The sequence below is a fragment of the Gymnogyps californianus genome, unplaced genomic scaffold, assembly GCF_018139145.2.
Source record: "Gymnogyps californianus isolate 813 unplaced genomic scaffold, ASM1813914v2 HiC_scaffold_32, whole genome shotgun sequence".
Taxonomy (NCBI): Eukaryota; Metazoa; Chordata; class Aves; order Accipitriformes; family Cathartidae; genus Gymnogyps; species Gymnogyps californianus.
The window spans coordinates 930,639-956,840 of NW_026114202.1; the positions used below are offsets into that span (position 1 = coordinate 930,639).

At 51.1% G+C, this 26,202-nt stretch overlaps 1 protein-coding gene across 2 annotated transcripts; it reads left to right on the forward strand.

Annotated features, from left to right (window-relative positions):
• The first annotated feature begins 13,926 nt into the window (after positions 1-13,926).
• Positions 13,927-22,583, forward strand: RACGAP1 (Rac GTPase activating protein 1). Of its 2 annotated transcripts, none has more exons than XM_050914115.1 (17): positions 13,927-13,951; positions 15,251-15,339; positions 15,791-15,993; positions 16,365-16,501; positions 16,711-16,780; positions 16,999-17,052; positions 17,798-17,875; positions 18,012-18,129; positions 18,326-18,456; positions 18,693-18,857; positions 19,290-19,385; positions 19,627-19,825; positions 20,164-20,269; positions 20,485-20,617; positions 20,772-20,907; positions 21,169-21,277; positions 21,594-22,583. In XM_050914115.1, the coding sequence occupies exons 2-17, from the start codon at positions 15,255-15,257 to the stop codon at positions 21,667-21,669; spliced, it is 1,896 nt and encodes a 631-aa protein (XP_050770072.1). In that variant the 5' UTR covers positions 13,927-13,951; positions 15,251-15,254; the 3' UTR covers positions 21,670-22,583. The 2 variants fall into 2 exon arrangements, with proteins under 2 accessions (XP_050770072.1, XP_050770071.1); XM_050914114.1 differs by lacking the exon at positions 13,927-13,951 and adding an exon at positions 14,742-14,761.
• Positions 22,584-26,202: the final 3,619 nt, after the last annotated feature.

The window sequence follows — 26,202 nt, forward strand, 5'->3', positions numbered from 1 at the left end:
TGCAGGCTGCTGGCAGGGGCTGTTGGTGCTGCTGGCGTGTGCATGTGGGTAATGTGTGTGTGCGTGTGCGTGCGTGTGCCGCTCCCATCCCCCAGCACCTTCCAGTGATGCTCCTGCTCCTCGCTCCGCCGGAGCCCCCCGGCCCCCCCCCATACAGCCCTGACCTGGCTCTCCCCTGCCACAGCCTCCACTGCCCTCGCAGGCTTCACCCATGGGTGGCCCCAGCGCCGGGGTGGGTGCTCAGACACGCTTGGGTTGGTCCTTTTCGGGAGGACCCAAGGCGGGCGCCTTCCAGCCCTTTCTGGCCGCCTGCTCAGGGTGGCAGTGGGGCACTGCGGTGCCTCGAGCATCTGCCCCGGGCTTGCCGGGTGCAGCCCCCTCCTCGCTGCCTGCCGGCATGGTCCCCGGCACGATGCTTGCCACCATGGGGACAGACCCTGCCGGAGGCGCTGGACTCCCTGCCCCGCACAGGACGTGCTGGCCCTTTCCCAGCTATTCCCCTTCTGCCATTTACAGAGTCACCAGAAAGGTGCCTCTGGCCCCAGGGTGCTCCTCGCTGCCCGGGGCAGGAGGCACCGGGTGCTGGGTGCTCTGCTCCTTCCCGGGGCAGAGCAAGAGAGTTGCCCAGCGCTGCCCAGCTTCCCCCCAGCGCTGCTGCATCTCCAACCCTGCTTCACCTCCATCTGCTCCCCACGACTGCCCCGGAGAGCAGGGTGACCCCATCACCCGAGCTGAGCTGGGGGACACGCACCCCGCTGCAGACCTCCGCCCAGCAGCAGCACAGGGAGCAGAGGCTGCAGCAGGTGACTGCCCACTGCTCCCAGTAAGGCGACTGCAGTCAAATGGAAGAGTATTTCAATGTCGTTTACAACTATGATGCTGGAAAGGTACAGCCAGACCCCGGGGTCGTCCCAACAAGCTGTGTCCCTACCCAAAGGTGCCTTCCCAGCATGCTGTCCCTGCCTGAACTGCGCCTCACGGGAGCATGAGCAGTTTGGGGTACAGCAGGGCCAGGCATGCGTACCCTGTCCCCAAATCCCGTGTCTTGGACACACTTGGTTTGGTCCTTTTCTGGAGCATCCTCTCCCAAACTGGGTCCTTGCCCGAGCAGGAACCTCGGGTTTTGCAGTGGGACCTGCTCGGGGACATCTTGGGGGGACAGAGATGGGGCTGAGGGACACCCCAGTGAGCCAATGCCCCCCCTTGCTCGCCGCTGGGCACAGGGACGACCCTGCCAGTGCTTGGAAATGTGGCTGCAAGGCCGGGAGAGAGACGTTAGCGTTTCCAGTTGGCACCAGCTCTGCCTTTCCCTTCCCCGCTCCGTTCTGCAGCGAGTCGGCATTGCTCCTTGCCTGGACGACGACTGCCTGCTGACAGCCGTCTCTCCATTAGGGCTCCTGATAGAAACCTGGAGAAGGATGTGCTGCTTGGATAAGGGATAAGAACATTTAAAAAGGGGTTGTTGTTCCCCCCCCTTTTTTTTCCTTCCAGATGAGAAGTCATTCTCTGCAGTGGTTTTATTGACAGTAAATCCACCGGCAGCGGCAAGGCTGCACGCAGGGAGGGATGGGGTTTCAGGCCAGAGCGGATGCGCACGTGGATGTACTTGCAAGCCCTTGCTTTCCACCGCACAACAAACCCCAGTGAAGAGGCTTTGCGTCTCCGAGCCACCCTGGCTGGGTGGAAACACCTGGATGGGTGGAAACACCCATGTTTCCTGGGGGTCTCGGGGGGCTGTCGGGGCCCCCCAACACCCCGGGGCCCTTTCCTGCAGGAGCTGGGGAGGAGGTGAGCGGTCCAAGGAAACTTCCTTGCCGCTGGCCCCCGGCCAGGAAGGATGCAGCTGCATCCTTGGAGTCGAGTGGAGCGTGGGGAGCGCGAGCATTTCCGCGTTATTTTTCTGGGGAGCCACGTGAGGGTTGTGTTAATTCCTGCTGGGAGAGGCAGCAGGCAGCGGGACGGGCTGAGGGCTGCGGGATGGGTGAGGAGATGACAATTAGCCCTAGGTGATAACTGATAACAGCAAGACACCAGGCCTGAAGGCTTAAAGGCGGGTAGCCAAGGGGTGGGCCGGGACCCGAGAGTGATGGGCAGTGGGGTGTGAAGAGGAGGAGGTAAGCTGCTGTGGCCGTATCCTTCCTGTGCAAAATGGGTGCTCAGCCCTGGCTCAGATCCAGTAGCCAGGGCTCACCTCAGGCATACCCACAGATCCAATTAGCATGAAAAAAGTAATTAAGGGATGGTGCTGCAGTGCTGAGGCTCCCAGCGCAGGCTCCAGCAGACAGGCAGGCACTGGCATGTCTTGGGAACACCTTGGGAGCTTGGGCCAAGGGATAACTCAAGCCCTGGGGCTATTTTCTCACCTTCCGAGCGATGTTTGTCCCTGCGCCACCATACACACCTCTGTTAAGGAAACACACTTCTGTCCTGCTTCTTGGAAGAGCATCCGCAGGGCAAGAGCATCCGCAGGGCAAGGATGGGTTTGCAAGGATGGGTAAGAGATGCTTTTCTATGCTTTTTTGGGGTTATGCCCTGCTATCGCTCCCTCCGTCGAGGCAGCCCTGGCTTGCAAATTGCTTCTTTATCTGCACCCGCCACCCAGCTGCTGTACAGGAGGCAATTTAATTCCTAACGGTCTATTAAGCACTGTGGGCGCTGGAGGTGCTGGGCACCGCCGCTTCCCTTCCTGGGGTGTGACGGCTCTGGGGGTGACTGGCCCTGCAATCTCCAGGATTGCTGTGTGTATTTAAGGTGAGAGATTTAATTAGAAGGTCACCAGCGTGGCTTGCCACAAAGCCCTTGCTGCTGGGGCCACAGAGACAGCGCTTTGGTGTTCAGCTGCTCGTTGGGAGGACAGTGCTGTTGTTTGCCCTGCGCTGTGAGCCTGGTGTTGCTCTCACCCTCGATGTCGGTGGGTTTTGCGAGGCTGGTGCAGTGTCCAGCCTCGCAGCCCTTTCTGTTACCCCATCCAGGCCAGAAATTCTAGGGGAGAGGGGGAAAAACTCAAGCCCCCCTCAAACCTGGGCTGAGTGACCTGTAAAATATCTTCACAGCCGATCCCTGCTAATGGGTTGCAAATTGCTTCCATCAGCTCCGGTATTACAGATTGCTCATCTGAAATTGCTTCCAGGAGCCCATTTTGGGGCCAAACACTTCCTAGCTTGGGGAAATAACCATCAGCACCATTAGCAACAGTAAATTGTATTCAAATGAGGCACTGTGGGGCCTTACTAGGACTTTTTACATGTGCCTTCCTCGCTGGTGAGGTAGCTCCAGCATCAGGGGGCTGTTGCATCCGCACGGGGCTGGGTACCGCTTCTCCTAGCCCCGAGAGCCAGTCCCCGTTGGCCGTCCCCGTCACTCCGGGCTGCTCCTCAAGGCATCATTTTCCTCCAGCTCTGAACCAAAAGCAGCTCCGTTGACTCCACATAGGTCCTGGTAGAGGTCCAGAGCTTCCTAATTCATGAGCACATCGTTAATTATCTGCTGGAAGCCAAAGCCTCAGCATCTTGGTGAGACTAACGAGGCTATTAGCAGAGCTGCTTCTTGCCATTGCTGGCTCTGGCTGGCCCGGAGCACGTTGCCGTCCCGGGTCGGCAAACGGAGGCAGAGATAAGCCTTGTGTTGCATCTTTTGGTTCCTATTTTCTCTTGCCGTTTAAACCAAGTCTGACCATTTCTGAGACCTTTCCAAAGGAAACCACCGTATCTAAACCCTGAGAAATGAGAACCCAGCACGAGCAGCTCGGTGATACCATGGGATTTCTAAATCAAGCACTTCCCCATCGCCCAAGTGGCAGTAGATGCGAAGGGTCAAAGACAGCCTGGGCAGAGGGTTGAGCCGCAGCACCCGGAGCTGCTGCTCGCAGGAGTTACCAACAGGGTTATCCTGAGTAAAAATGCAACTGTTTAAAATCAGCAGTTTGCCTGCCTCCCTGCTCCGAGCTGCTGGGTCACTCGCCCCCGTGCAGAGTGTCTCCATCTGATTTATGCCGTGTTGTGCTGTGCTCTCGCTTGCACCCGCTTGGCTCTCCCGGCGCGAGGAGCAGCCAGTCCATTAAACACTGAGTCATCCTCAGCGGCATTTAATTTTGTGAGGGGCAGCAGTTTGGATAATTAAAGGCCTCTGTGGCCAAAGCCGGCGGCTGTGAAGAGCAGGGCTGATGGGGAAGGCGAGGACACCCAGCAGCACCGATTAATCGGGTGCCACCACCCTGGCAGCGAGGCCCCGGCAGAGAGGTGGCTCCTCTCTCCCACCCTCCCCTCTCCCCCTTGCATTTTGGGGTGTTTTTTAACCTTTTCCTGCATCAGACGAGGGCTGCTTTGGTCAGGTGAATGCAGTGATGCTCTGTGCTATTTCTGCCCGGATTAACCATGTCCTGATGGGATCTCCCATAGGCAGATATGCTATCTGGAGGCCTTGGCTTATTAAAAGGACAAGCTGTTCGGGGAGCTGGTAATAAAGCCATGAAAGCTTTTACGAACCAGAGTTGAAGGCACTAATATCGCTGTGCTCTGCGTGGGTGAGAAATTAGACAAGAGTTCCTCCGTGCTGATGGTTTTTTCTTCCTCCCCCCTATTCATCTTTCTCAACAATTATCTTTTATTTTGATATCTTTCTATTTAAACCTTCAGAACCGCGCTAGGGGTAAAAAGGAGCCTGAATCACTTAACAACCAGGCACCTTGCAGCATGGGTGCGGGGGACCTGGAGACACGGAGAGCGATGGGGAAAGTGGTTCAGGCTCTCCCGGGGTTTCAGCAGCAGGAACCGTCCCCAAGGGCCAAGAGACAAACTCCCTGGGGCCCGTCTCCTGCGGGAAGGCAGGTACACCCCCTTGCCAGCAGCCTCGGGAAGAGCCGTATCGCTGTGTCTCTGTTGCATCAACATTGCACACCTGGGTCTGAATATCTGGGATTTCCTCCTCTTGCTGCTCATCACCCTCGGATCTGGGTGCTCCTCACCTGCTTCGGGGCTGCCGGGTTTTTTACAGCCCCTTTAGGGCTGTTTCTACTCTTTTGCCATCCTGGAAATCTTGCGATCGATCAGCCGCAGCTTTCCAGAGTTGTGAACAGCACATTGCAAACAGAAGGCGGACGGAAACCCTGCGGAAAGTCACTGAGCTGAGCGTGCGGCTTCATTAGCTTGAGCAATTAGCGTGAGGCAAGGCAAAACCACTGGCTACTGCTCAACGACTGTCCTGAAACACTTTCCCCATGAACCAATTCCACGTTGGCTGGCTCCTGCCATCCTCACTTGTTTTACCCTGTGTCCAGAAAAAGCCTCTCATCTGGGGGACACACAGCCCAGGGGCTGCTCCCCTGGCCTGGAGGGTCTGAAGATGCTCTGGCTGGATGGAACCCGTATCTGGAAGTGTGGGGCAGAGACCAAACAAACTCATTTCACAGGATGCCGGGCCGTGGGTGGGTCAAGCAGGGATCTGTGCGGTTGCCAGCAGTCCTGCAGCGCTGCGCAAGGCCGTCCCTCCTGGCTTCTTGCTCTCTTCGCCACTCTGATATCTGTATCAGAAGCTGAAGCTGTTTTGAAGCTACACGAGAAGAAATGCCCCGCGCCGTCGGTGGCCATGCCAGGGTTCCTGCAGATGTGTCCAGCAAAGGCAAACACCTTGCTGCAGTCGGAGGCCACGAGCGGGTACCGGCATTGCGTGTGTGCACACAGAGGTGAGATGCTGGGACGCACAACGTGCAGCGCAGGGCAACAGGATCCCCCGGCTCCTCCCTGGGCGCAGATCCAGCCCGTCCCCCCGTGCTGCCCCGCTCCTCCGATACCATTTCTCTGCCTGCGCTACCCTGGCTTTGCTAGCGGCTGCTTGTCCTCATGTCCTTGTCACTGCCATAGAGCCCGTTCGGATCACATTTTCTTTTATTCCCTCTGACACTGGTTGCGGTCACAACAAAACTCATCGCATTAAGGAAATGCTGAGGATAGCTGGAAGGGGAAATGGATCCCCCATCTGGTAGGTGCCAGGTCGGGCCAGCAGCACGCGCTCGCTGTGGCCCTGAGCACTGCGGAGCCATGATGGAGAAGGCAGCTCATGCGTCTTGGGCGTTCAAACATGCTCCAGCGGCCTGAGCAATCGCGCAGGAACCAAAGGGTTAACGCTGCCGGCGTGCAAACATCCTCCAAACAGCACCGATGGGAGCAGCGAGCCTCTCCGCTCTCTGAAAGCTGGCAAACAAATTAAAGCAATGTTGCAACTAATGCGTTTCTTTGCAGCAGAGAGGAGGAAAAGCACCGCTCAAAGGCTGAGGAGACAAAGGCAGCGCAGATGGGTGCTGGGGGACCTGCGCTGCTTTGCTCGGAGCTAAGCTGAGATTTGCTGCTACAGCTCTGTGACAGCGGCTGGAATAACCTGGGGAGGATTTATGGGAACCACATCAGGGCCGAAGGGGGAACCTGCCTGGGAAGGGCCATAACTGGGAGTAACTCTGGTATTGCTGCTCCTTGGTGTCTGTGTCCCATTTCTCCAGGAGGAATTGTGTTGTGCAGGGAGGGAATATCGCACTACATGCTCCAGGCATCTAGATCAGCGCATCTTCTTCCCAGCAGCTGCCTGACACACAGCAGTCCAGCATCTCCAAAAATGAGGTCCCACTTGGCTTCTTGTGCTCTTATTTGCCTTGAAGAGGCAAATTAAACGGAGAGATGCAAATCCCCTAAAACAATACAAATGAAGCCGGTGGCTGCGGTGGTCCCGGCGGAGCCAGGTCCGGGGCTGGTGGGTGCCTGGGGGAGGAGGCTGGTTGGCACGAGTTTGGTGCATGGTGAAAGGGCTGGTGGAGCTGGGCAGCCTGGACCCGCAGCCGTTGTCAGAGGGCTGCTGCTGGTCCCCGGCATGGCCTTATCGTTGTCCCCCGTTTACAGAAATGACACGTTTCTCTCATTATAAACGAGGGGGTTTGCTACCCTCCTCCGGCAGCCAAGCCCATGCATGGAGCAGATGGAGCCCATCTTGAACATGCAATCTCAGCAAAAGCAAAGCCAATAAGTGAGTTAATTACCAGCATGTTATGTGAGAGCTGGGGATTCCCAGGGGATCGTGGAGATGAAGCAGCCCTTCGCTCGCCATCCGCAGCTGCAGGAGCCACACGTGCCGGAGGGGCCGGGGGACCTGGCTGGCCGCTGCGGGAGCTGAGCTGCCCTCCCTGGGGACGGCTTGCCTGCAAAAACCCTCGGCGGACCGACTCAGAGCTCTGCAGATATTATCGAGGTCGTATCTGTCCCTTCCTCTGCGGTTTTCCTGGCTGTGTCTCGTGAGGCATATTCACAGGGTGGCTGCGAAGTGCCAAGCAGTGTCTGCTCTCCACAAGACAGTTGTGGCTCTGACTGTGAAAATACGAATATACCCGAGGGCAGAGCATCTTTTGCCTTTGTCTCACTGCTGAGCAAAATTAGGAGAGAAAGTGTAGCAGCTCCTAAACTCCCCAGTTTAAAAGTGAATTTTAACTGGGCTTGAAAGACTGCTGGCCCCTTACCTGGTGCCTTTGGGGCAGCTTCGCCATGTCCCCCCGGCTGTGCAACGCCTGCCCGGCGATGTGAAGGACTTTCCAGCCAAAACGCCTGCCTGGAGGCAGCGTGCTCAACTCTGGCAGCCGGAGGATGCGGATGTGCTGTTTGCCCTCCTTGGTGCTTCTGCTCTGCTCCCCATCAGCTGAGCTAATAAAGTTTGGACTCGTTAAATCCACAAATGGTTTCAAACTCGATTGCCCTGGGCTGGCTTGCAGCTCCCGTCCACCCCTCCCCTTGCGTATCTGCCTGGGAGATAAGGACGGCAGTGGCTTTAATTCCTCACTTATGCATCGACTGCCAATTCTCCTGCCCGCTCACCCTTGATAAATATTGCACAAAGATTTGGCTGCCAACGTGCCGGAGATAAAGGTCCGGTCCCGCCAGATCTCCTTTCTCTGTGCCTTTTGTCTCGTTATGTGTCCAATTTGTTAAACAACCCGCCTGCTGCAAGAGAGGCTCTTCCCGTCTCTGCTCCTGCTTCGGATCATTGCTAAACCTCGGAGTGAGCTCCCTCCTCCCCACGCCCAGCCTTGGGTGGGAATTGAGGACTAAGAAAAGGCGCTGTCATTTCCAGGCCTTGAATTGTCATTGATTGGGGAATCGATAGCGGATCCTGCCTTGGCTCAGCGCTCTCCCGGGCCTGGCAGGATCCTCTTTGTTGGTGTGGTGCGGGTGCCGAGGTGCTGCCGTGTCATCCACGAGCCCGTCCCCGGGAGCAGAGCCCAAACCAGGATTTGGGGACACTTCTGTGCAGCAAACAGACAAAAGAGAGAGAGCCAGAGGCTCTGGCTGGCCTTAGCTTTACTAAAAATCCTCTTTCCACCCCTGCGGCCAGGCTGGATGAGCACAGTTTGGGGTGCCAAGAGAAGGGCTGGTGTTTGGGAGACATCGCCGGGAGCTGTGCTGCATCTTGCCCACCCACCACATCTGGGTTTGCTGGAACTGGCTCCCCTGGCTCAGAAACCCTCCAGGAGCTGAAAGCTGCTACCTGACGGTGCACAAATGTCTCACGGAGAGCGCAACGCCGATGGGAGCTGCTCAGCTGCGCGATGGGGAGCGATCGTGGCGTGCACGGGGAGGATGCCCAGTGCCGATGGTCTCAGTGAGACCATGCAGACAAAAGTCCTGATGCTGCAGCAGTGTGTGAGCATCGCTCCTGACTGAGCCTCAAATTTCAGGGCTGCTGTAGGCGAGAGGACAGGCAGAGGCTATCGATCGGGGTGGGGAGGGAGAAACAGGAGGAAAGGTCTCAAGCAACCTTATCGCTGAGTATAGATCTGGTTGGCGGCATCTGTTAGAGCTGATATCCCCCCTTTGCATCCTCTCATGCAGCATCCTGAGTGTCATCTCTCTTATGAGAAGATCAAATTAAAAAAGAGATGAGTGACGCTCAGATCTGGAAGTGTTTTGAGCTCAAATGTGGCACGTATATCTGTTATTCGTGCTGTCCTGCTGGAAGAGCAGCTGTCCCAGGCAGCTTCAGATGCTATTTAGCTTACGGGTCTCTGGATTCCCCACTTTGGGGGTAGCTCTGACAACACAATTTGATCACTATCACTTCTAAATCCGTAAGAAATGTCATCTAAAGTGCAACAAATAACGTTCTGATTATCTGCTGGATCCTAATTCCACTCCCTGGAGATAACAAGCTGCAATTTTCCCCCTGGGCCATACAATAATCGCCCCAATTACTCTCAAGCAGTGGTTATTAAACTCACGGCACGGCTTTCATTTACAAAGCAAAAATAATTAAGCAGGTGTCTTTGTTCACTGTTTGGCTGGGAGTGACCAGAGTTATTTCTGCTTTGTTCTGGGAAAGAAACTCTCAGCGGCGATGGAAAACCTCCATGGCTTTTCCGCTCTCTGTGGCACAGTTCTGTCAAGAACGGTACAGAGAAGCTGCCGGATGATCGACCAAATAAAATGCAGTTGGTGTCTGTTAACGCCGGGGTTGGTATCCCAAAGGATGTAACCTCTATCCAACTATAACATCAGAGGGATTTAGGGAGATAGTGTGGTTAGCAAAACTGAAATGTGACGGGCATGCGAAATCACACCCTAGGCCCTTGCAGAAGTTGATGTGCTGGTGTGGATTGGTGTCAGGTATTGCCGGGCTGTGTGCAGGACACCGGTGGCCCGTCCCAGCACAGGCTGAGGCAGCGTTGTACCCCAGCTCCGTCAGCCTCCGGGCAGAGGGGACAGCGTCCCCTCACCTACGTCCCAGGGCAAACCTGCAAAGAGAGCTACGCTGCAGCTGAGATTTGCACGTTGCTGCTGTGTCTCTGGACACACGCGTGTGCTTGCTCCCCACGCATGAGTGTGCTTCTGCACCCACACACGCAGCCAAACCCACACGGGCTCACTTGGACAAGGAGGCTTCCAGTGTCTGTAGAAGAAAAGTGAAAGCAGAGAGAGGGATGACCGGGATGGAGGGAGGCAGTGCTGGTGAATTATGCATGACACAGGGAGGAGAGCCGTTATCTGCACGGACAAAGGCCTGTGCCAGGCAGCCCGGCTCTCCGCTGTACCTGTACCTTCTTTTCGCCTGCGCTTTATCTCCGCTCCCAGCTTGTAATTCAGCCCAAATATCAGAGAAAGCTGGAAGATTAATTTTCTCTGTTTGCATGGCAAAGGAGAGGGGACGCGCTCTCACTCCAGACTCCCAGCTGCTTAATCCGCTGCCGAGGCCTGCCGAAGGAAAAGGCAAAAATTTATCAGCGTTGGCAAGTTGCTGGCACGGCGAGGGTTGTTCGGACCCAGTGGCTGCGCTCAGCGCGGGGCTGCACGCCGGCCCCCCCCAAGCAGGTCGTGGGCTTTCACAGCAGGGCTGTGCTTGATGTATGTGCGATATTTGGGGGGCACTAGGAAAACGCAAAACCTTCCCCCCGCCCAGTGTTAGGGCCCAAAGGAATGTGTGGGGCTCCGGAGAGCCGAAGTCGTTCCCTGCCCTGCCACCAAGCGTGACCTGTGCATCCTTCCAGCGTGGGAGTGTTCACGGCTGCGAGTTGCTCAAATATTTAAGAGATGACAACTGTATTAATACAAAAACTAGATAAAGATCCCTTGAGTTTAAAGCAGGAAACATCAGCTCGGCTCTTATTTTCCAGCCCTCTCCCTTAGCTTACTCCCTGGCTTAAATGAAATCATAAATATCAGCCCACAAAGGTCCTTTGTCACTGCACGCAGCTCCCGGCGACAAGAGGTCATTCATTAAAAGCCAGATGAAGGCAATAGAGACTCCCATTGTTTTTTAACGAGTTCAGGATAAGGCTGTGGCTTCTTTGCTAACATTAATGCACTGTTTCACTACAAGGAGCAGAGAGGATGGACCGCATGTCACTGCAGACAGGTTTGGCTGATCCCATCCAAGTGCTTTTTACCCCGATGCCAGTCACCGCTGGAGGAATTATCCCAGGTTCACACAGGCAGGAGATCACAGATAAACCTGGTTCGTCGTTCGGACCGACGGCGCAAACACGGCTTCTTCGGTACCCTCCTCGCAGACCGCGCGGGCGATGTGCCGAGGAATATTTTGCACAAATGAGCGATGGCTGAGGCCCCGCAGCTCCCACCCAACGGCATGAGCGTGATGCCATCTGCCGGCCTGCAGCTCGGGCCAGGCGCGAGAAATTAGAAATTAATTCCCCAAAATGTCCAGCTTCCTCCGGCTAAACCCAGGCTGCCCTCCCTGCTCAGCCTGCCGGGTATTTTCCTCACGCTACTGAATCATTCCTTTTTGAAACCCATGCTGTATTAACGCATCAAGACAAATGCACCTAAGATAATTTTTTCTTCTTGTTTTTCCCCTGGAGAAAGGTTGCTGTCTTAAAGTTTCTAGTTCTGCTTTCTTTTTCCCCCTTTTTTTTGAATGACTATGCATGATGACCATCATGCTCTAACTGGTTTTGGATTAAAAGGAACTTAATAAAGGTTTCCCCTGAGCACAAAGCTGCACAAATGGGTTTGCAATTCTGGAGTAAAGTAGGCAGGAGCCAGGCAGAGAGATTTGTGTTTGTGAAGCTTCACCAGAGGATGAGGCTGGGAGGGAAAGGTTTGTTATTGCAGGGCTGCTTGCCAGCACAGCAAGGCGCCAGGGCAGATTTCTTTGCATCCTGTCCCAAAAGATCGAGGCATGTGGTCACCAGTGAGCCCATCGGCATTGTCATAAGCAAAAATCCCGGTCACATCATGGGGTTCGCAAGCACTGCCCTGCAAAGCAGTCTCCGGCGGCTGGAGGAGAGGAATGGACTGAAGACCAAATGGAGTGAGACTGCAGGAGGAACTGGAGGAGAATTTCTGCTGCCTGAAAATGTGAAGTGCTTCCGCCAGTAATCGCCGGAATCATCAAATTAGCATAAATTCTATTAACGGTTTCCCAGATGAGACATTTCAAGGCTTCTCCCTCCCCTCCCTGACACAAACAAAAGAGAATATAATTACTTTGCAATAAAGCAGCTCCTGAAAAGGCCCTCAACCCTTTTGCCTTTTCTTCTCCCTTGAAATAAAGCTTTATATGAAAGGTGCTTCTGACCTCTCTGCTCTCATCATGCATCAGTCAGGAAGGAGGAAAGAAAAACTCTACAAAGCTTTTAGGGACCGGGGCTGGGACCGAGCAAGTGGCGTGTGCCGTAGGACATGGCCCATTTACCATGTCCACATCATATCAGCAGGTGAGGGTGTTTCTGAGCAGCTTTTTTGGGGTACTCAGTTCCTGACGCCCTTGGAGCTCCCACCCAGCATGTTTCAGAGGAGGATTTGGTAGTATGACATCTGAACACATATGGAAGAAATCTAATTTGCGTAACACTGAAACCCGGTACCTAACGCAGTAACTCACTACAAGCACCATGGGGGCAATAATCTAAAATAACGTGCCGTTTTATTGGCACAAGATTGCGGATGACAATTTAAAAGAGAAGAGAATTTGCTTATGAGCAAAAGCCTCCTTAACTCTTAAGAATGACACTAAAACAACTCGCCTGCCTATAAATACAATCTGCCAATAGAGACATCTTCGCTGTGAAGATTTAATTACAGGCAGGAGCTGCAGGAGGCCCCAGGGCTGACACCAAACCAGCTGAACCTCCTCAGAAATGGGGGTGCGAGAAGTGCCGGCATGGGGTGTGCACCCACAAGAGGCTCTCAGTAGAGCCAGGTGTAACTACCAGCCTCCCAGCTTCCTTTCCAGACTGGGGCAAATTGGGCTTTTGAATGATTTTCTGTGCCACGAGGTCAAATATCAAGGTCATTGCCTTTCTCTTGCTTCACCATTGGCTCGGAGGATGAGTTGTGTCTCTTCTGGGCCTCAGTTCCCCTGTAAAATGTAGCTAATTTTGACTATCTTCCTCAAGGAAGCCTCATTAATGTTTACTTTTCAGAAGACCTTGAGGCTTTTTACAATCTGTTATGAATTAATTATTATTAATTAAGTTAAAGCAGTCTATATAACCTCAATAAAGCAGTTCTGACAAAGCAGCTGGATGTTAGAGAGCAATCTGTTTTACGAACTCCCTTTTCCACTTCACAATTTTAAGCATTTAGTTCCGCTTTCTAATTGCTAATATCCATTCTTCAATTACCCGCTGTTTTGTTTCAGATTTAAAAGATTAAAACGCATTGTTATTTTATGATTATGTGATTTCACTTCTTGTAATTGTTGGGTTTTGGTTTGTGTCAGTTTGCATATTAAATGTATGCGACTGGAAGACTCGTACACGGCTTGAAATGGGGTTTTGCCTCTTGGCACGCAGGAAGGATTGCCGGCTGTTACTTGGATCAACGTTTCAAAGACAAAAATCAGTCGAGGCATCATATTTCTCAAGCGACAACACTTAATAAACGGCCTCCCGGTGAAGTATCAATGCTGTCAACCAGCTATGGGTTGCATCCAGCACCTTGCGCAGGCCTTACGGTGCTCTGCAGAACCGGTGAGGGGGGGGCTCAGGCCCACCCCCGCCGTGTGCCAATGGCTTTGCTTAAAATCACAACCGGGGCTCGGCCTGAGAACAGTTTTTTCTCCCCAAAACAGCCCCTCTGGTACCAATGGTTGCGCTTGGGCCCTCAGAGAAGCAGCAGCCCTCAGTTTCGGGGGACCTAGGCCCTGCCGGCGTCCCCGGCCTGCTTTGTTGCTAAGCAACACGGGCTGGAGCCAGCAACCAACAGTAAAGATGGCGCCTGGCCGGCTTCAGCACACGGCCGTTCAGGTCCCCGTCCGCCCTCGCGCCGGGGAGTGGAGCAGACAGGCCACGCCCTCAGCAGACATGGCGCCGGCTTGGCTTCAGACGCGCAGTGAACAGAGCCAATGAGAGGCCGGGAGGGTGGGGAGCACGCTGGGATTGGCTGGCAGCAGGGATTCAAACCGAAGTGCGGGGCGGTTAGGCTGGGCGGTTGGAGTCGGAGCTCGCGCCGGGCCGGCGGCCCAGGTGAGTGCGCGGGAGCGTGAGGGCGGCTGAGGGGAAGCGGCGGGGCTCCGGTACCGGGCCTTGCGCAGGTGGTGAGGCCCGGCACCGGGTCTCGCCCAGGCCGCGGGGCCCCCCTCACCGGCCGAGGGGAGCCGCCTTCCTGGCGCGGCGCGGGCCGGCGCCCTGGGCGGGCCCGGCGCCGGTTTCCTCAGAGAGCTTTTCCCTCGCTGCCTCCCAGGCAGGGGTCGTGCCTTGGAGGGCGGCTGTGGGTGCTTGACGGGCTAGCCTTGTTCCTTCGCCCTCCCCGGCTTCTGCCGTCGAGTTGGGCGCGGGGTTAATGATTGTGGTGCTGGTAATTAAGGCACGAAACTGTAGAAGTGCCCCTTGCAATGAATTAAGCAGACTACAAGGAGCAGAGGAGGGCCTTTTAGCAGAGAGCTTTTCCGCACCTTGTTGTCCACGTAATGTAGAGAGTCCTGAGATATCTATGTGTCTGTAGAGTCTGTAACTGCGAATCGAGTACTTCAAAGGCTTCCGTGGTGGCCTCCTAAGCGTTAAGCCTAGGTGTGTTGTACTCCCTCCTGGCACCTCTCCCAGCTATGTCTGTACCTGCTCCTGGTGCTAATTCATTAGTCAAGGCTGCCCTGTGTGCCCCAGCAACCTCTTGCATTAGTGAAGTGATTTCTGTGTTGCTGAGCTGGAGACTTTCCTCTTCATTGCTTCTGTTTATGCCGTTGTTGCTACTGTTTGAGGAAAATGTGCTGACTGTCTGAATTTTAACAGCTATTTGCAGTAGGAGCTGTAACTTAAAATGCAGCTAAATTTAAAACTGTATTAAAATTCCCCAGAACGTTGCTCCTATTTTTATCTTACGAAGCTCTGAAAACTTGCAGATTTTTAGTGGCCTATATAGTACCAAGTTATTCGTAGACAGGGCATGAGCTGTGTTCTGCAGCCTTCCAGAAGGAGAATGATTTGGGATCCCTCATCTTGCCTTGGGTTCTGAACTTCTGTAGTGTACTGGGGAATATTTGAAGCAATAAGGTGGGGAGGTGTACTGCCTCTCTCTGTGGCTCTGCTATCTGTAAACTGTGGAGGGGTGAGGATCTTCATTCCCTACGAAAGAATTTAGATGCATATATCTCCATAAAACATAACTCTTAATGTATTTTTGTTTGTGCAGCTTCTAAAACTCGCCTTAAAAAAAAAAAATCAGTCGTTCTAAAGCTGATTCTCTTTTCTTTGGACTGGTAACATGGTTTCTGTTTGGAGGTGGGAAGAAAGGGCCGGGCTGTTTATTTAGCTCTGGTTTCTTGGCAGGAAGATGGAGACTGCGATGCTGAACTTACGGAGTCTGTATGATCAGCTTATGCGCCAGGCTGAAGTTTTAAGTGAAGGAAACGAATACCGTAAGTTCTGTTTCTGAAGCGGGTTGTGCTGTCTTTGCTGTAAGAATATAAACATGCAAACAAATGTTATTGAAGAATCTGTTGATGATCTTAAGGGTAATAAGACTGCTACAGGCAGTCAGATTTGAGGTTTTTTTCATTGTCGAGAAATATGGAGTCACAGGCTGAACTTCTAGGCAGGGCCACATCCTGCTTGTAGCAAGCTGACTTCATCCATGCAGGGTCTCCTGTTCTAGCCCTTCTGGTTGATACTGACATGAAGGGCTCGGTCTGAAAAACTGCAAGATCTTATGAACGTCTATAGTGTAGGTGGGTTTGCTGAAAGGCTGGCTTCTCGACTCTTCAGTCAAGAGCAGGTTATATTAATAGATATCTACTGTCAGTGAAAGGCGGGCTGCTGCATCTCCTCTGCTTGCCTGGGTAGCTAAAGATGTATATGTCTTCTCTCCAGAGTTTATTCAGTTAGCAAAGAACTTTGAAGAGTATCGGAGAAAATTGCAGAAAACGGAGCATGAGCTTGGCAGGTACAAAGATCTTCTCATGAAAACTGAAGCTGAACGTAGTGCTTTGGACGTGAAGCTGAAACATGCTCGCAATCAAGTGGATGTGGAGATCAAACGAAGGCAAAAAGCTGAAACGGATTGTGAAAAGCTAGTGAGTAATTCCTTTGTTACCAGTTAGCTCTTTAGAGTGTGGACACAAGGTGATTAAACTGCATTGATCTATGGGTAATAAGGACTGGCACTCATGATAACTTTTCCCGGGGAGGAAAAAACCCAACAACAACAAATTGGCTTAGCTCCTTGTAGTAGCCTTCTGCTTTGGTCTGGGAAAAGGCGACTGGCTGCTGTTTGGAGCTGAGCTGCCATTACCTGTCAGAGCATGGGCTTTGCAGCCATTAGCAGTCTATTGATGCAAGTTCTGAGAGCCTATCTGTGTGGTATCTCAAACACTTGAGATTGGTTCATACAGTAATTAAACACAGTTTATCCTCTGGCAGCTTCTGATATTATCTACCTTTACAGGAGCGGCAAATACAACTGATTCGAGAGCTGCTCATGTGTGATGCATCCGGGAGTATTCAGCTCAGTGAGGAACAGAAGTCTGCCCTTGCCTTTCTTAACAGGCCACAGGTTTCTGTAGGGGGTTCAGGCAACAAAAGGTAGGCAAAATAGCGTTTTGTCTGAGCAACATGTGTCAAATATCAATCCAGCCGTGTACCTCTGTGACACATACTGCGCCCATATCAACAGGGTTTTACTTTTTATTCCAGTTTGAAATACAGCTCTTCTGAGTCAGTAAGATTGTTCTGGAACCGTGGCTGACTGAAAGCCAAACTGATACAAGTTTCTTCTAATTTTTGATTTTTAGGCTGTCTACAATAGATGAATCTGGCTCAATTCTGTCAGACATCAGCTTTGACAAGACTGATGAGTCACTGGTAATGTAACTCGAACTTCTAAAGTTTTCTTCCACTGTAAAACCTTAGGGGTGTGGGTTAATCTCTAGAGACCCCTTGTGTTTAGATTGCTCTGGTATTAAACTGGTAGAGCTGATTTGCATTTCTCTGGTGTGCTGTTGGCTAAAACTTAATGCAAGTCCTGGCCAGAGGCTGTATATATGTACACTGAGCTAACCAGTGTTGCGTGTCTCCCACAGGACTGGGATTCCTCTCTGGTGAAAGCTGTCAGACTGAAAAGGAGAGAGAAGCGGGTATGTTCAATTCTTCCCCTTCAAAGAGATTCCATTGTTAGCCTTAGCTGATGCAACGTCACCATCTGTCATCTCACAGCCACCTATAATGATGTCTGAGCTACTAATCGCAATCAAACTTCAGACGGATGTGCTTCTACTATAATTCAGACCTGCTGTGTGGATTTAGATTGAAAGTTAATTCTGATGTCGTTTGTCTACTGAAAATGACTGGAGTGGAGTTCTGCATATTTTGTTCTGTTATGGCCTAGAGTTTGCAAAAAAGCGCTTGAAGATTAACAGCAGCTACCAGATTAGGGGAAAATCCTGTAGGAAGTTAGTATTTTTCTATTCTGTAAAGGAGCTTGTGCTTGTTCTGGTCTGCTGTTAGTGTGCAGTAGGCACAGGTGGGAAAGGACAGCCTGAGATCATCACTAGCAGAGCTGGGAAGAGTCTGGGACTTGCTTAGTTGCCCCTCTGTTTTGGTGTGTGGGGGTTTTGGTTTTTTTTTTTTCTCTCCTCCTTTCTGTCTGTCTGTTTTCTGAATTGGATTATAAAGCTGACTAGGAAAAGTATTTGAAAGAGCAGTATATTGAGGCCTCCTGATACTTCATGGCAACCTTGAAGTTGCTGCGAAGAACAGGTACCGTGGAAGAACTTAATGTGTCTGTGGTGTGTGCAGACAATTGTTCAGTCCTTCTAGTTATACTGAACTAGTATAACAGCATACCTGCTTCATAGACAAAAATATACGGTATCTTTTCAGCGGTCTTCCAGGCAGTTCATTGAAGGCCCACCAGGTCCTCAGAAGAAAACCCGATCAATTGGCTCCACAGTGGACCAGGTATGGTGGTTCCAGCTGGGTTTGTGTGCAGTTAAAGTAGTTGGTCCTATTGCATACCTGTTTCTAGGGCCAACAAACTAGAAAATCCCACGTCCTGTCAGTATTGCTGTCACTAACTGCATAGTTCTCATTACAGGGGAATGAATCCATAGTAGCAAAGACAACTCTCATGGTCCCCAACGATGGTGGCCCAATTGAAGCTATCTCTACTATCCAGACTGTGCCTTATAATGTGAGAAGCCGGAGGAAGAGTGGTAGGTGTCATGTCTCCGTTTGTCCTAGTCCTGAAGCAACTGCTTAGTAGGCCAGAGGCTATCCTGAAATGTTAGTCACCTCCTTCCATGACCTAGGCAGCTGCCTCTGGTTTATGATGCATTTGCTTTTAAAGCAAAGGTGATGGGGGGTGGAGGGTGATTCCATTCAGTCAACACTTCCTCTTCTGTCTTTCAGGTCCTTTGCAGCCTTGGAGCAGCGAGTCAAGCATGGGCAGTAAGCAGCTGGAATCCAAATCGGAGACTGATGGCTCTGCCACCCCGCAGAACAATGGGGGAGTGAGGCTGCATGAATTTGTTTCAAAGACGGTACGTCTACAGCCAGGAAGAACTTGAAAAAGCATCTCCTTCCACTTTTAAAAGTGTGTGATATCAAGCTATTGATATGAGGCTACCAGCCAATATATCTCAAGTTTAATATTAAACTGTACCAGTTACCTGCGTGGATCGGAGAATATGTTATCCTATATGGTTATCCAGTTTAAGTCCTGCTGAGTTACTACATTGCACTAATCTCTTCCCATCTGTATGCTCTGAATCATTAGGTTATCAAGCCAGAATCGTGTGTTCCATGTGGAAAGAGAGTAAAATTTGGGAAAATCTCTCTGAAGTGCAGGGACTGCCGTGTGGTCGCTCACCCAGAGTGTCGGGACCGCTGCCCTCTTCCCTGTATCCCCACCTTGACAGGCACTCCTGTCAGAATTGGGGAGGTAAGTCTGTAGGGTGAGCCTGGGGCAGCGCAGCTGCCAGCACGAATGGGCTAACGTTTGGTTAGAGTTAGAACGTGCTTAGGCTCCAACACGTCTGCCTTCTGCAGAAGAGCTCCTGTTGCTCAGAGCTGCATAATAAAACGCAAATGAGCTTGCTAATGTATCATTCAATAACCAGGGTAGTGGGTGGTAGGGATGCGATGTTAGGAGGGTGTTGAGTTGGGAACGTGGCAGCTCTGGGTAGGCAATCATGCAGCATTGTGCTTATGGATGTAGTGTTGCTCTTCTCTGGGCTGATGAAGAAGAAATAATGTTTAGAGGGTTTTTTAAGCCTAGATCTTGCTATGAATTCCTGAGAGTATTTTCCGTGTCTTAAAGACTGAGTATCTTTCTCTCTTTTTTTATTTTTTAATTTTTCCTTCTGCCTCTTAGGGGACCTTGATGGACTTTGTCCCTTCTACTCCTCCGATGATCCCTTCCATCATAGTGCACTGTGTTAATGAGATCGAGCAGCGAGGGCTGCATGAGGTAAAATGAAAATGAGGTGTGAAACGGTGCTAATGAAGTGGGTTGCGGTGTTAGGGAAACAAATTGTTAACCCAAATATCACTTATTTATGGTGTGTATAGTGCTGCTCAGTGGGTGACTGTGAGTGAGCAACAGTGTCTGTGTAGAGTGCTCAGGTGTGGGGAGAAAGTGGGAGTGGAAGAATGTCAGCTTTATACGTGCAGTTGATATTCTGCCTTTAAGCAATGCTTTCTGCTAACAGACGGGCCTTTACCGGATATCTGGCTGTGACAAGACAGTGAGGGAACTCAAAGAGAAGTATCTTAGAGCAAAAAATATTCCTTTGCTCAGTAAAGTGGATGATATCCATGCTATCTGCGGCCTTCTCAAGGACTTTCTACGCAGCCTGAAAGAACCCCTTCTCACTTTCCGGTTAAACAAGACTTTTATGGAAGCTGCAGGTAAGGAGTTGCTAAATGACATCTCCAACTCTTTCCCTAGGCTTGATGGTCACAGGTTTAGCCGTTGCGTGAACTGGCAGACCTCGGTGCTCTGTGGAGCCCTCGTGTTTGCAGCTGTGTTGATGATGCACAATATGCTAGGAAGATCTCGCTTCTGCTGTACTGTTTTAGAAGAGGAAAGAAACAAATTCTAGTGCTTGGGCAGGATACAAAGTTATTACAATGACACATGAGGTTTCTGGCTTCCTTGTTTCTCAGACTAGCTATTGCTGTGAGGGGAATATTACAGCTGTGCCTCTGGGACCACTTTCTGAGGTCTAAACGTTTTTTCCCCCTAGAAATCTTGGATGAGGACAACAGTGTCGCTGCTATGTACCAAGCAGTTGGTGAACTTCCTCAGGCCAATAGGGACACCCTAGCTTTCCTCATGATCCACCTGCAGAGGTATGTCCAAATGGACTGGTAGTTCTGAAAGGGGGATGTGGCCACTGGTGGTTTCTCTAATTGGCTCTTGTTACTGCTTGTGAGCATAAAGTCTTCATTCTGGAAAAAACCTGCTTATTCAGAGGCTGAAGTGTGTGTGGGACGGGGGCAGTTGTAGGGAAAGTGAAGGGGAGAAGCTCCATTCTTTCTTTGTTAATAAATTTTTTTTAATATAGGGTGGCTCAGAGCCCGGACACTAAAATGGACATTACCAACTTGGCCAAAGTCTTTGGCCCCACAATAGTTGCCCATGCGGTACCTGATCCTGACCCTATGACACTCCTGCAAGACACTAAGCGGCAGCCCAAGGTAGGTCAGCAGAAAGGACTGGCTTGGGTGAACGTATCCCATTTAAAGAATTCAAATGAGTTGCTGGAGGGGAGCTGAGGCGATGCCTGTCTGGTGTCAGTGTGTCAAAGCTGTGTGCTGGTTTGTAACATCAGCTACTTATGGGTGTCTCTAGGTAGTGGAGCGACTTCTGCTGCTGCCTATGGACTACTGGAGCCAGTTGATGATGGTGGAGCAAGAAAACATTGACCCAGCACACGTAATTGAGAACATCAATGCCTACTCCACTCCACAGACACCAGATGTTAAAGGTAACCCCTGGGTGCTGCTCTATTGGCTGTGCAGCTGCTGTATTAAAAATAATGTCCCTCAATCAAAGCTGCTCGCAAGACTGTTGGAGCTAGCCATTCCTGCGCGCTTTATGGAGGAAGAGGGAAGAAAAGCGTGCCAGGAAATACCAGATTTGTCTAGTGTTCTTGACAGATGCTAGGGAATGTCTAATGTTTCTTGCATGGCAATGAAAACTTTAGCTGTCCTCATCTTGCTCACTTTGCTGCCTCTTTTTTTGACAGTGAGCATGCTTGGACCCCTCACTACTCCGGAACAGCAGCTCTCCAAGACGCCGTCGTCTAGCTCCCTGTCCCAGAGGGTCCGGTCTACCTTCAGCAAAACCACCCCCAAGTAAGTGCCAGTGGGTGTTATCGTGGAGATGTTGGGATGACTGCAGGTAGTTTGTTAGTTCTCCTTGAACACCCAGTAGACTTTTGGACCCAGTTCTGGGAGCAGCCTGGATTTCCTACTTGGTCAACTCTCCCTTAATCAGTGCTGTAGTAACAGTGGAAGCTGCATAATGGTTAACAAGTGTCCTCTTATGGGAGGGAGAGGAACACTTTGGGAGGTGGGTAAAATTTGGGTGTATGACCTCTGGGAAAGGGAGACTGTTAGACCTCTATATCCCAAATCCAAGCCTGATATTTTTCTACTTTTCTTGAACTAGATTTGGGAGCAAAAGCAAGTCAACAACCCAGCTTGGGCATCAGGGCAACTTCTTTGCCTCTCCTATGCTGAAGTGAAGTGGACCTGGGAGTTAGTGTCGTCCTAGCATTTGCACACCAATATGTACGAGTACAATAGATGCAAGTCCTCTCTGCGGCCCTCGGCAGCTTATGTAATAAGATTCTTTTCCTTTTATCTTTTGGCTTAATTGAGACTTTTAATGGGATTTTATTGTGCAATGTATTTTTATTATCTAATGCTGTGCTGAATTTAGTATTGGTGAAGAAAGTAACTAGCAGGATTTGTTCAAAGTGTTAATAAAAAAAATATGTTAGAGGAACTCACTAACACTTTTCAATAACATCCAGTCTTCTACCCATAGGAAGTGGAACAGTCATACAAGGATTGTAAGTTTGTGGTTTGTTTTTTGTTTTTTTGTTGGTGTGGTTTGGTTTTTTTTTTTTTTTAAACTCCATAGGTTGCTCTTCACACAGCACTGACACCCCAGTTGAACTTTGTTGGAATTCAGTCTTTCCAAGAGCACAGAAGTCTAATTCTTGACTTGCGCTGTGGTCGTGCAGCCTGTAATCCTGAGGATGGCAGTGTTGCATTTGTCTGGTGGGCAAAAGCTGCTCTGTTTAATTAGCTGCCAGAGGGACCGTGACTTTTTCTAAAGACACATTTCCTGACACTGTGTTTACAAGGGGAAAACTGTGTAGGGGACTGTCTGTAGATGCAACCCAAAGGATTCCTGGGTAGTCTAAATGAATTACTAGTGCTGCTCATACTGGTGAGGGGAACGAGGGTAGTTTAATAGCACCCTTGCTTTTGGGAGTCCCTGTTTTCCCAAATTGGGATATGTGACCTTGCCCAGTGCTGTGTGAAAAGACTTGTGGAACACGTACAGAAGTTTGTAAAGTGGCTGTTTTTATTGAGCTCTGGAAAACTGTCCTGACCTGTGCAGTTAAGTAAATCATAATGTTCTATGTGACCTATGGTTCTGTACTCCGGCTAATGCTTTTTACTTGTGCTACAGAGTTTTAACGAGGGCCTGTGTAGCGTTACAGGAGGCTGTAATGCTGGGCTGCTGTGCTCTGAGTAGCTCGTGCCCCAAGGACTAATGAACCTGGTGGTCTTTGCTGCTGGGGTGCAGGATCGTGCACCAGGCTGTGGCTCGTGGGTCCAGGGGAGGAAGGCAAACAACAGTTTTGGTCCCCAGTATTGTATCAGGAGGTGAAATAGCCTGGACTGAACGTGGTGGCCTGGGTTGTCTGTCTTCTCCCTTGGTTGTGGGGTCTGGAGGGTGAAGTCCTCTCCTGCCATGTTTGCACCCTAACTCTGGCCCACTGCAGGGGATGGGGCAGTCGGGGGGTGCTGCTCCCCTTCCCCAGTGGGTCTGGGGCCCCAGGGCAGGTGGGTGTTTCTGACCTCTGGTGTTTTCCCGCACACCAGATGTGCATGGAGGGGGAGGCACTAAGGCATGTTCCCCTCTCCCAAATCCTGTGTATTGGACACACTGGCCTGGTCCTTTTCTGGAGCATCCTCTCCCAAACTGAGTCCTTGCCTGTTCCTTGTTGGAGCAGAAGCTCTGGGGGATTTGCAGCAGGACTGCTGGGGGACGTCTGCCCTGGTCCCCATGGCTCCACTCTGTGGGGCCAGAGGGAGCTTGGGGACACCCTAGCAAGTCACCCCCACTTGCTTACTGCTGGGTACAGAGGTGGCCCTGCCAGTGCTTGGAAATGTGGCTGCAGTGCTGGGATGGGGACGTGTGTGCCCACCTGCGCCTGCAGGGAAGGGCACAAGTTCCACAGTGGGATGTGCAAGTACATAGGACACAGCAGAGAAAAGAGCTGTACCTAACGTGAGTCTGGGGGGAACGGACAGTGAAAAGTGAAGAACGGGTGTATCTTTGGCAGTCCATGCTCTGGAGACACCAGCTGTTGCACGGGAAAAATCACGTGGAAAAGAATTTGAAATATTTATTGGTCAAAGAATATTAAAAGCCTCACTTTGGCCCCAGAAACACTGATGAATACATTGTTCCTAGTGATTCCTCTTAAGTGGGTACCAGTGCAAGAAAGCAAACCTCCTGTTTTATGTCCAGGCAGGGGCAAGCACACACATGCTTCAAAGGATTAATGCAGATATAATCACAACTATATGTTCCTTAATCAGCAGCTAGCTTTTGCTACATTTGTGTTTAATGCAATTGGACAGGCCAGGGACCATCTCTCTGTCCTGTACCGCAAGTGTTTCACCCGCATCGAGACCCCTCAGCAGTTAGTGATCTTATGGAGGAAGCCACATTCTTATTTGTTGCAAATGATAGAATTCTGGTAATTGAAGGGAGTTAATTTCTCACGCTGCCCTAATCAGCACTTAGTTCTGATCTACAGCAACTCCAAGGGAGTGACACCGGCCTACACCTGCAAAGGACTGTGCTCGGACCCCATAAGCCAAATTCTTCACCTTCGTTTTCATTCCTTCCTCTCAGAGAAGCAGGACTGAGGGCAGGGTGTGTAAATTTTGGGCAGTTGGTTCTCTATGGGTAGGCCTGTATTTAATGGGCGAGCAATGGGATGGTCTGAGAAGCTGGTAGAACCCTTATATCTATATGAGCTGATGAGCCTGCTGTTGGAGAGACAGATAGACACTAGTCCTTGATGCCGTCTAGCTTTGCAAAAAGGATACCCTGCTTTCTCCAGACTGGGGCTCCCACTATCAGTCTAGACTGGTTCCAGAAAATTCTGCGGGCAAGTGGCGATCGGTCTCTTGGATGAAGCGGTGGATAGCATCAGCATCGTCACTGTGGCAGTGCCAAGCTATCTTGGTCAGCCTCCGCGCACACTCCTTCCTGTCTTCTGTCAGCGTGGGAATCTTGTAACCATCCATAAACTTCACTTTTGCTTCATCAGGTGATTTCTTCTTGTAGAGTAAGAACCTTCCCCAGTAGAGACTAAGGGCTTGATGGCCTTTGGGGCTCAGGGTGTCCTTTCTCTCCTGCAGCTCCTTGTAGATCTTCTCTTCCTGTGCTGGGTCTCTTGCGCCATAGAATTCTGCTAAGTGCAGCTCTACAAACACGAGGTTAAGCTCTGGATGTTTCTGAAGAATTTGCTTGAGGTCCTTGATGGCTGCCTCTAATATATTATTCTTATCTTCCTTCTTTGCGTTAAGCCGTTGTACCTTATAGCATTTGGCCAAGGCTTGGTAGAGAAGGTGGTAACCTGGATCCTGCTGCAGGACTCGCTGTAATATCTCAATAGCTCACTCTGTAGACCGTCGCAGCCAGAACAAAGCTGAAGCTTTGAGGACATCAGGATCGGAGCTTTTCTCTGCACTTTCTTCTATCAAGCCAATTGATCTTTCTATATCCACTTGTTCAAGTAGCTTGGCTAAGTAGATTTTGGCTCTGTAGTTATTTGGCTGCTCAAGGACTGTTCTTTCCAATTGGATTATGGCTTTCCTTGCAATATCAGCATACCAGAAGTAATTCCAGGAGGAATAAAGTGCCATTCCGAGCCCAGCATGGAAATATTTGTTCCCTGGTTCAAGCATCAGTGCTACCTCGAAGCACTCTCTTGCCCGTTCCCCATTACGAGCTCTGATAGCCAAGAGAGACCAGCCTTTCTGGACCTGGATGTATAGGATCAGCCGTGCATCCCAAGGAGCTGGGCAGAGCTGCTGAATTCGTTCCAGATAGCTTTCAGCCTCCTGATAAGAGGCCTGAAGGTAGTGAATCCAAGCATAATTCCCATAGATAATCAAAGGACCCACAGGAGATGCCTGCTGCTCATCTTGTCTCTCGTGCTCTTCAGCATCTTTAAGGCTTTGTAGAGCTTCTCTGTTCTGGCCAGTCAGCTGGTACAGGTATGCCTGCAGCCCCAAGAGTGCTGCCTGGTTTCGGTGGGGTGTGTGCTTGACTTCAACAGCCAGCTTCTGCAGGACATGTGTGCCTTCAGCAGGGTCTGTTACACTCAAATGCCAGGTGAAATGGCATTGAAGGGCATCCAACTTCTCCTTCAGCTGTTCATTGCTACAAAGAGGAAAACGTGGGTTATGAAAAGGCAGCACACGGAGGGGTGGGGTGCTGTGGCAGAAAGGAGCTCCTAGCCGTACATGAAACAAAAAGGAGGGAGGGGTGGAGGATGGGACCCTCCCCACTTGCTCAACAAGTCCCTTGCACTCAAGCTACTGAAGAACCTGTAAATCTTTGTTCCAATCAGCCCATTTTCAGGGAAGCAACTGGGAGGCTTCATTCCTGGCTTGCTGTTCTCCAGAGGGAAGTCACCAGTGCCTGGAGCCAGGGCTGCTCTTTCTTCTTGCCTAAGACAAAGGCCATGGGACGGACTGCAAGAAATTGAAAGAGTAGAGGCGGCCAAAACCACACGATGAAAACTTCTTTGCTCCCCATGGAGGGAAAACAGGGGCTGTGCCTTCATCTGAAGGATGTGCAGCAAGAGATGGCTCAACAAAGAGAGAGAGAGTTCAACAAAGAGCCGTGAAGATGTTGGACTGGAGCATCTCTTACACGAGGAAAGGCTGCGAGAGCTGGGACTCTTCAGCCTAGGGAAGAGAAGGCTCAGAGGGATCTTCGAAATGTATATAAATAC

Coding starts and splice junctions, on each gene's coding strand:
- RACGAP1 (XM_050914114.1), top strand. CDS start 14,742: ATGCAGCTAAATTTAAAACT. Junction 18,457..18,692: donor ATGAATTTGTTTCAAAGACG/GTACGTCTACAG, acceptor CTGAATCATTAG/GTTATCAAGCCAGAATCGTG. Junction 21,278..21,593: donor TTCAGCAAAACCACCCCCAA/GTAAGTGCCAGT, acceptor TTCTTGAACTAG/ATTTGGGAGCAAAAGCAAGT.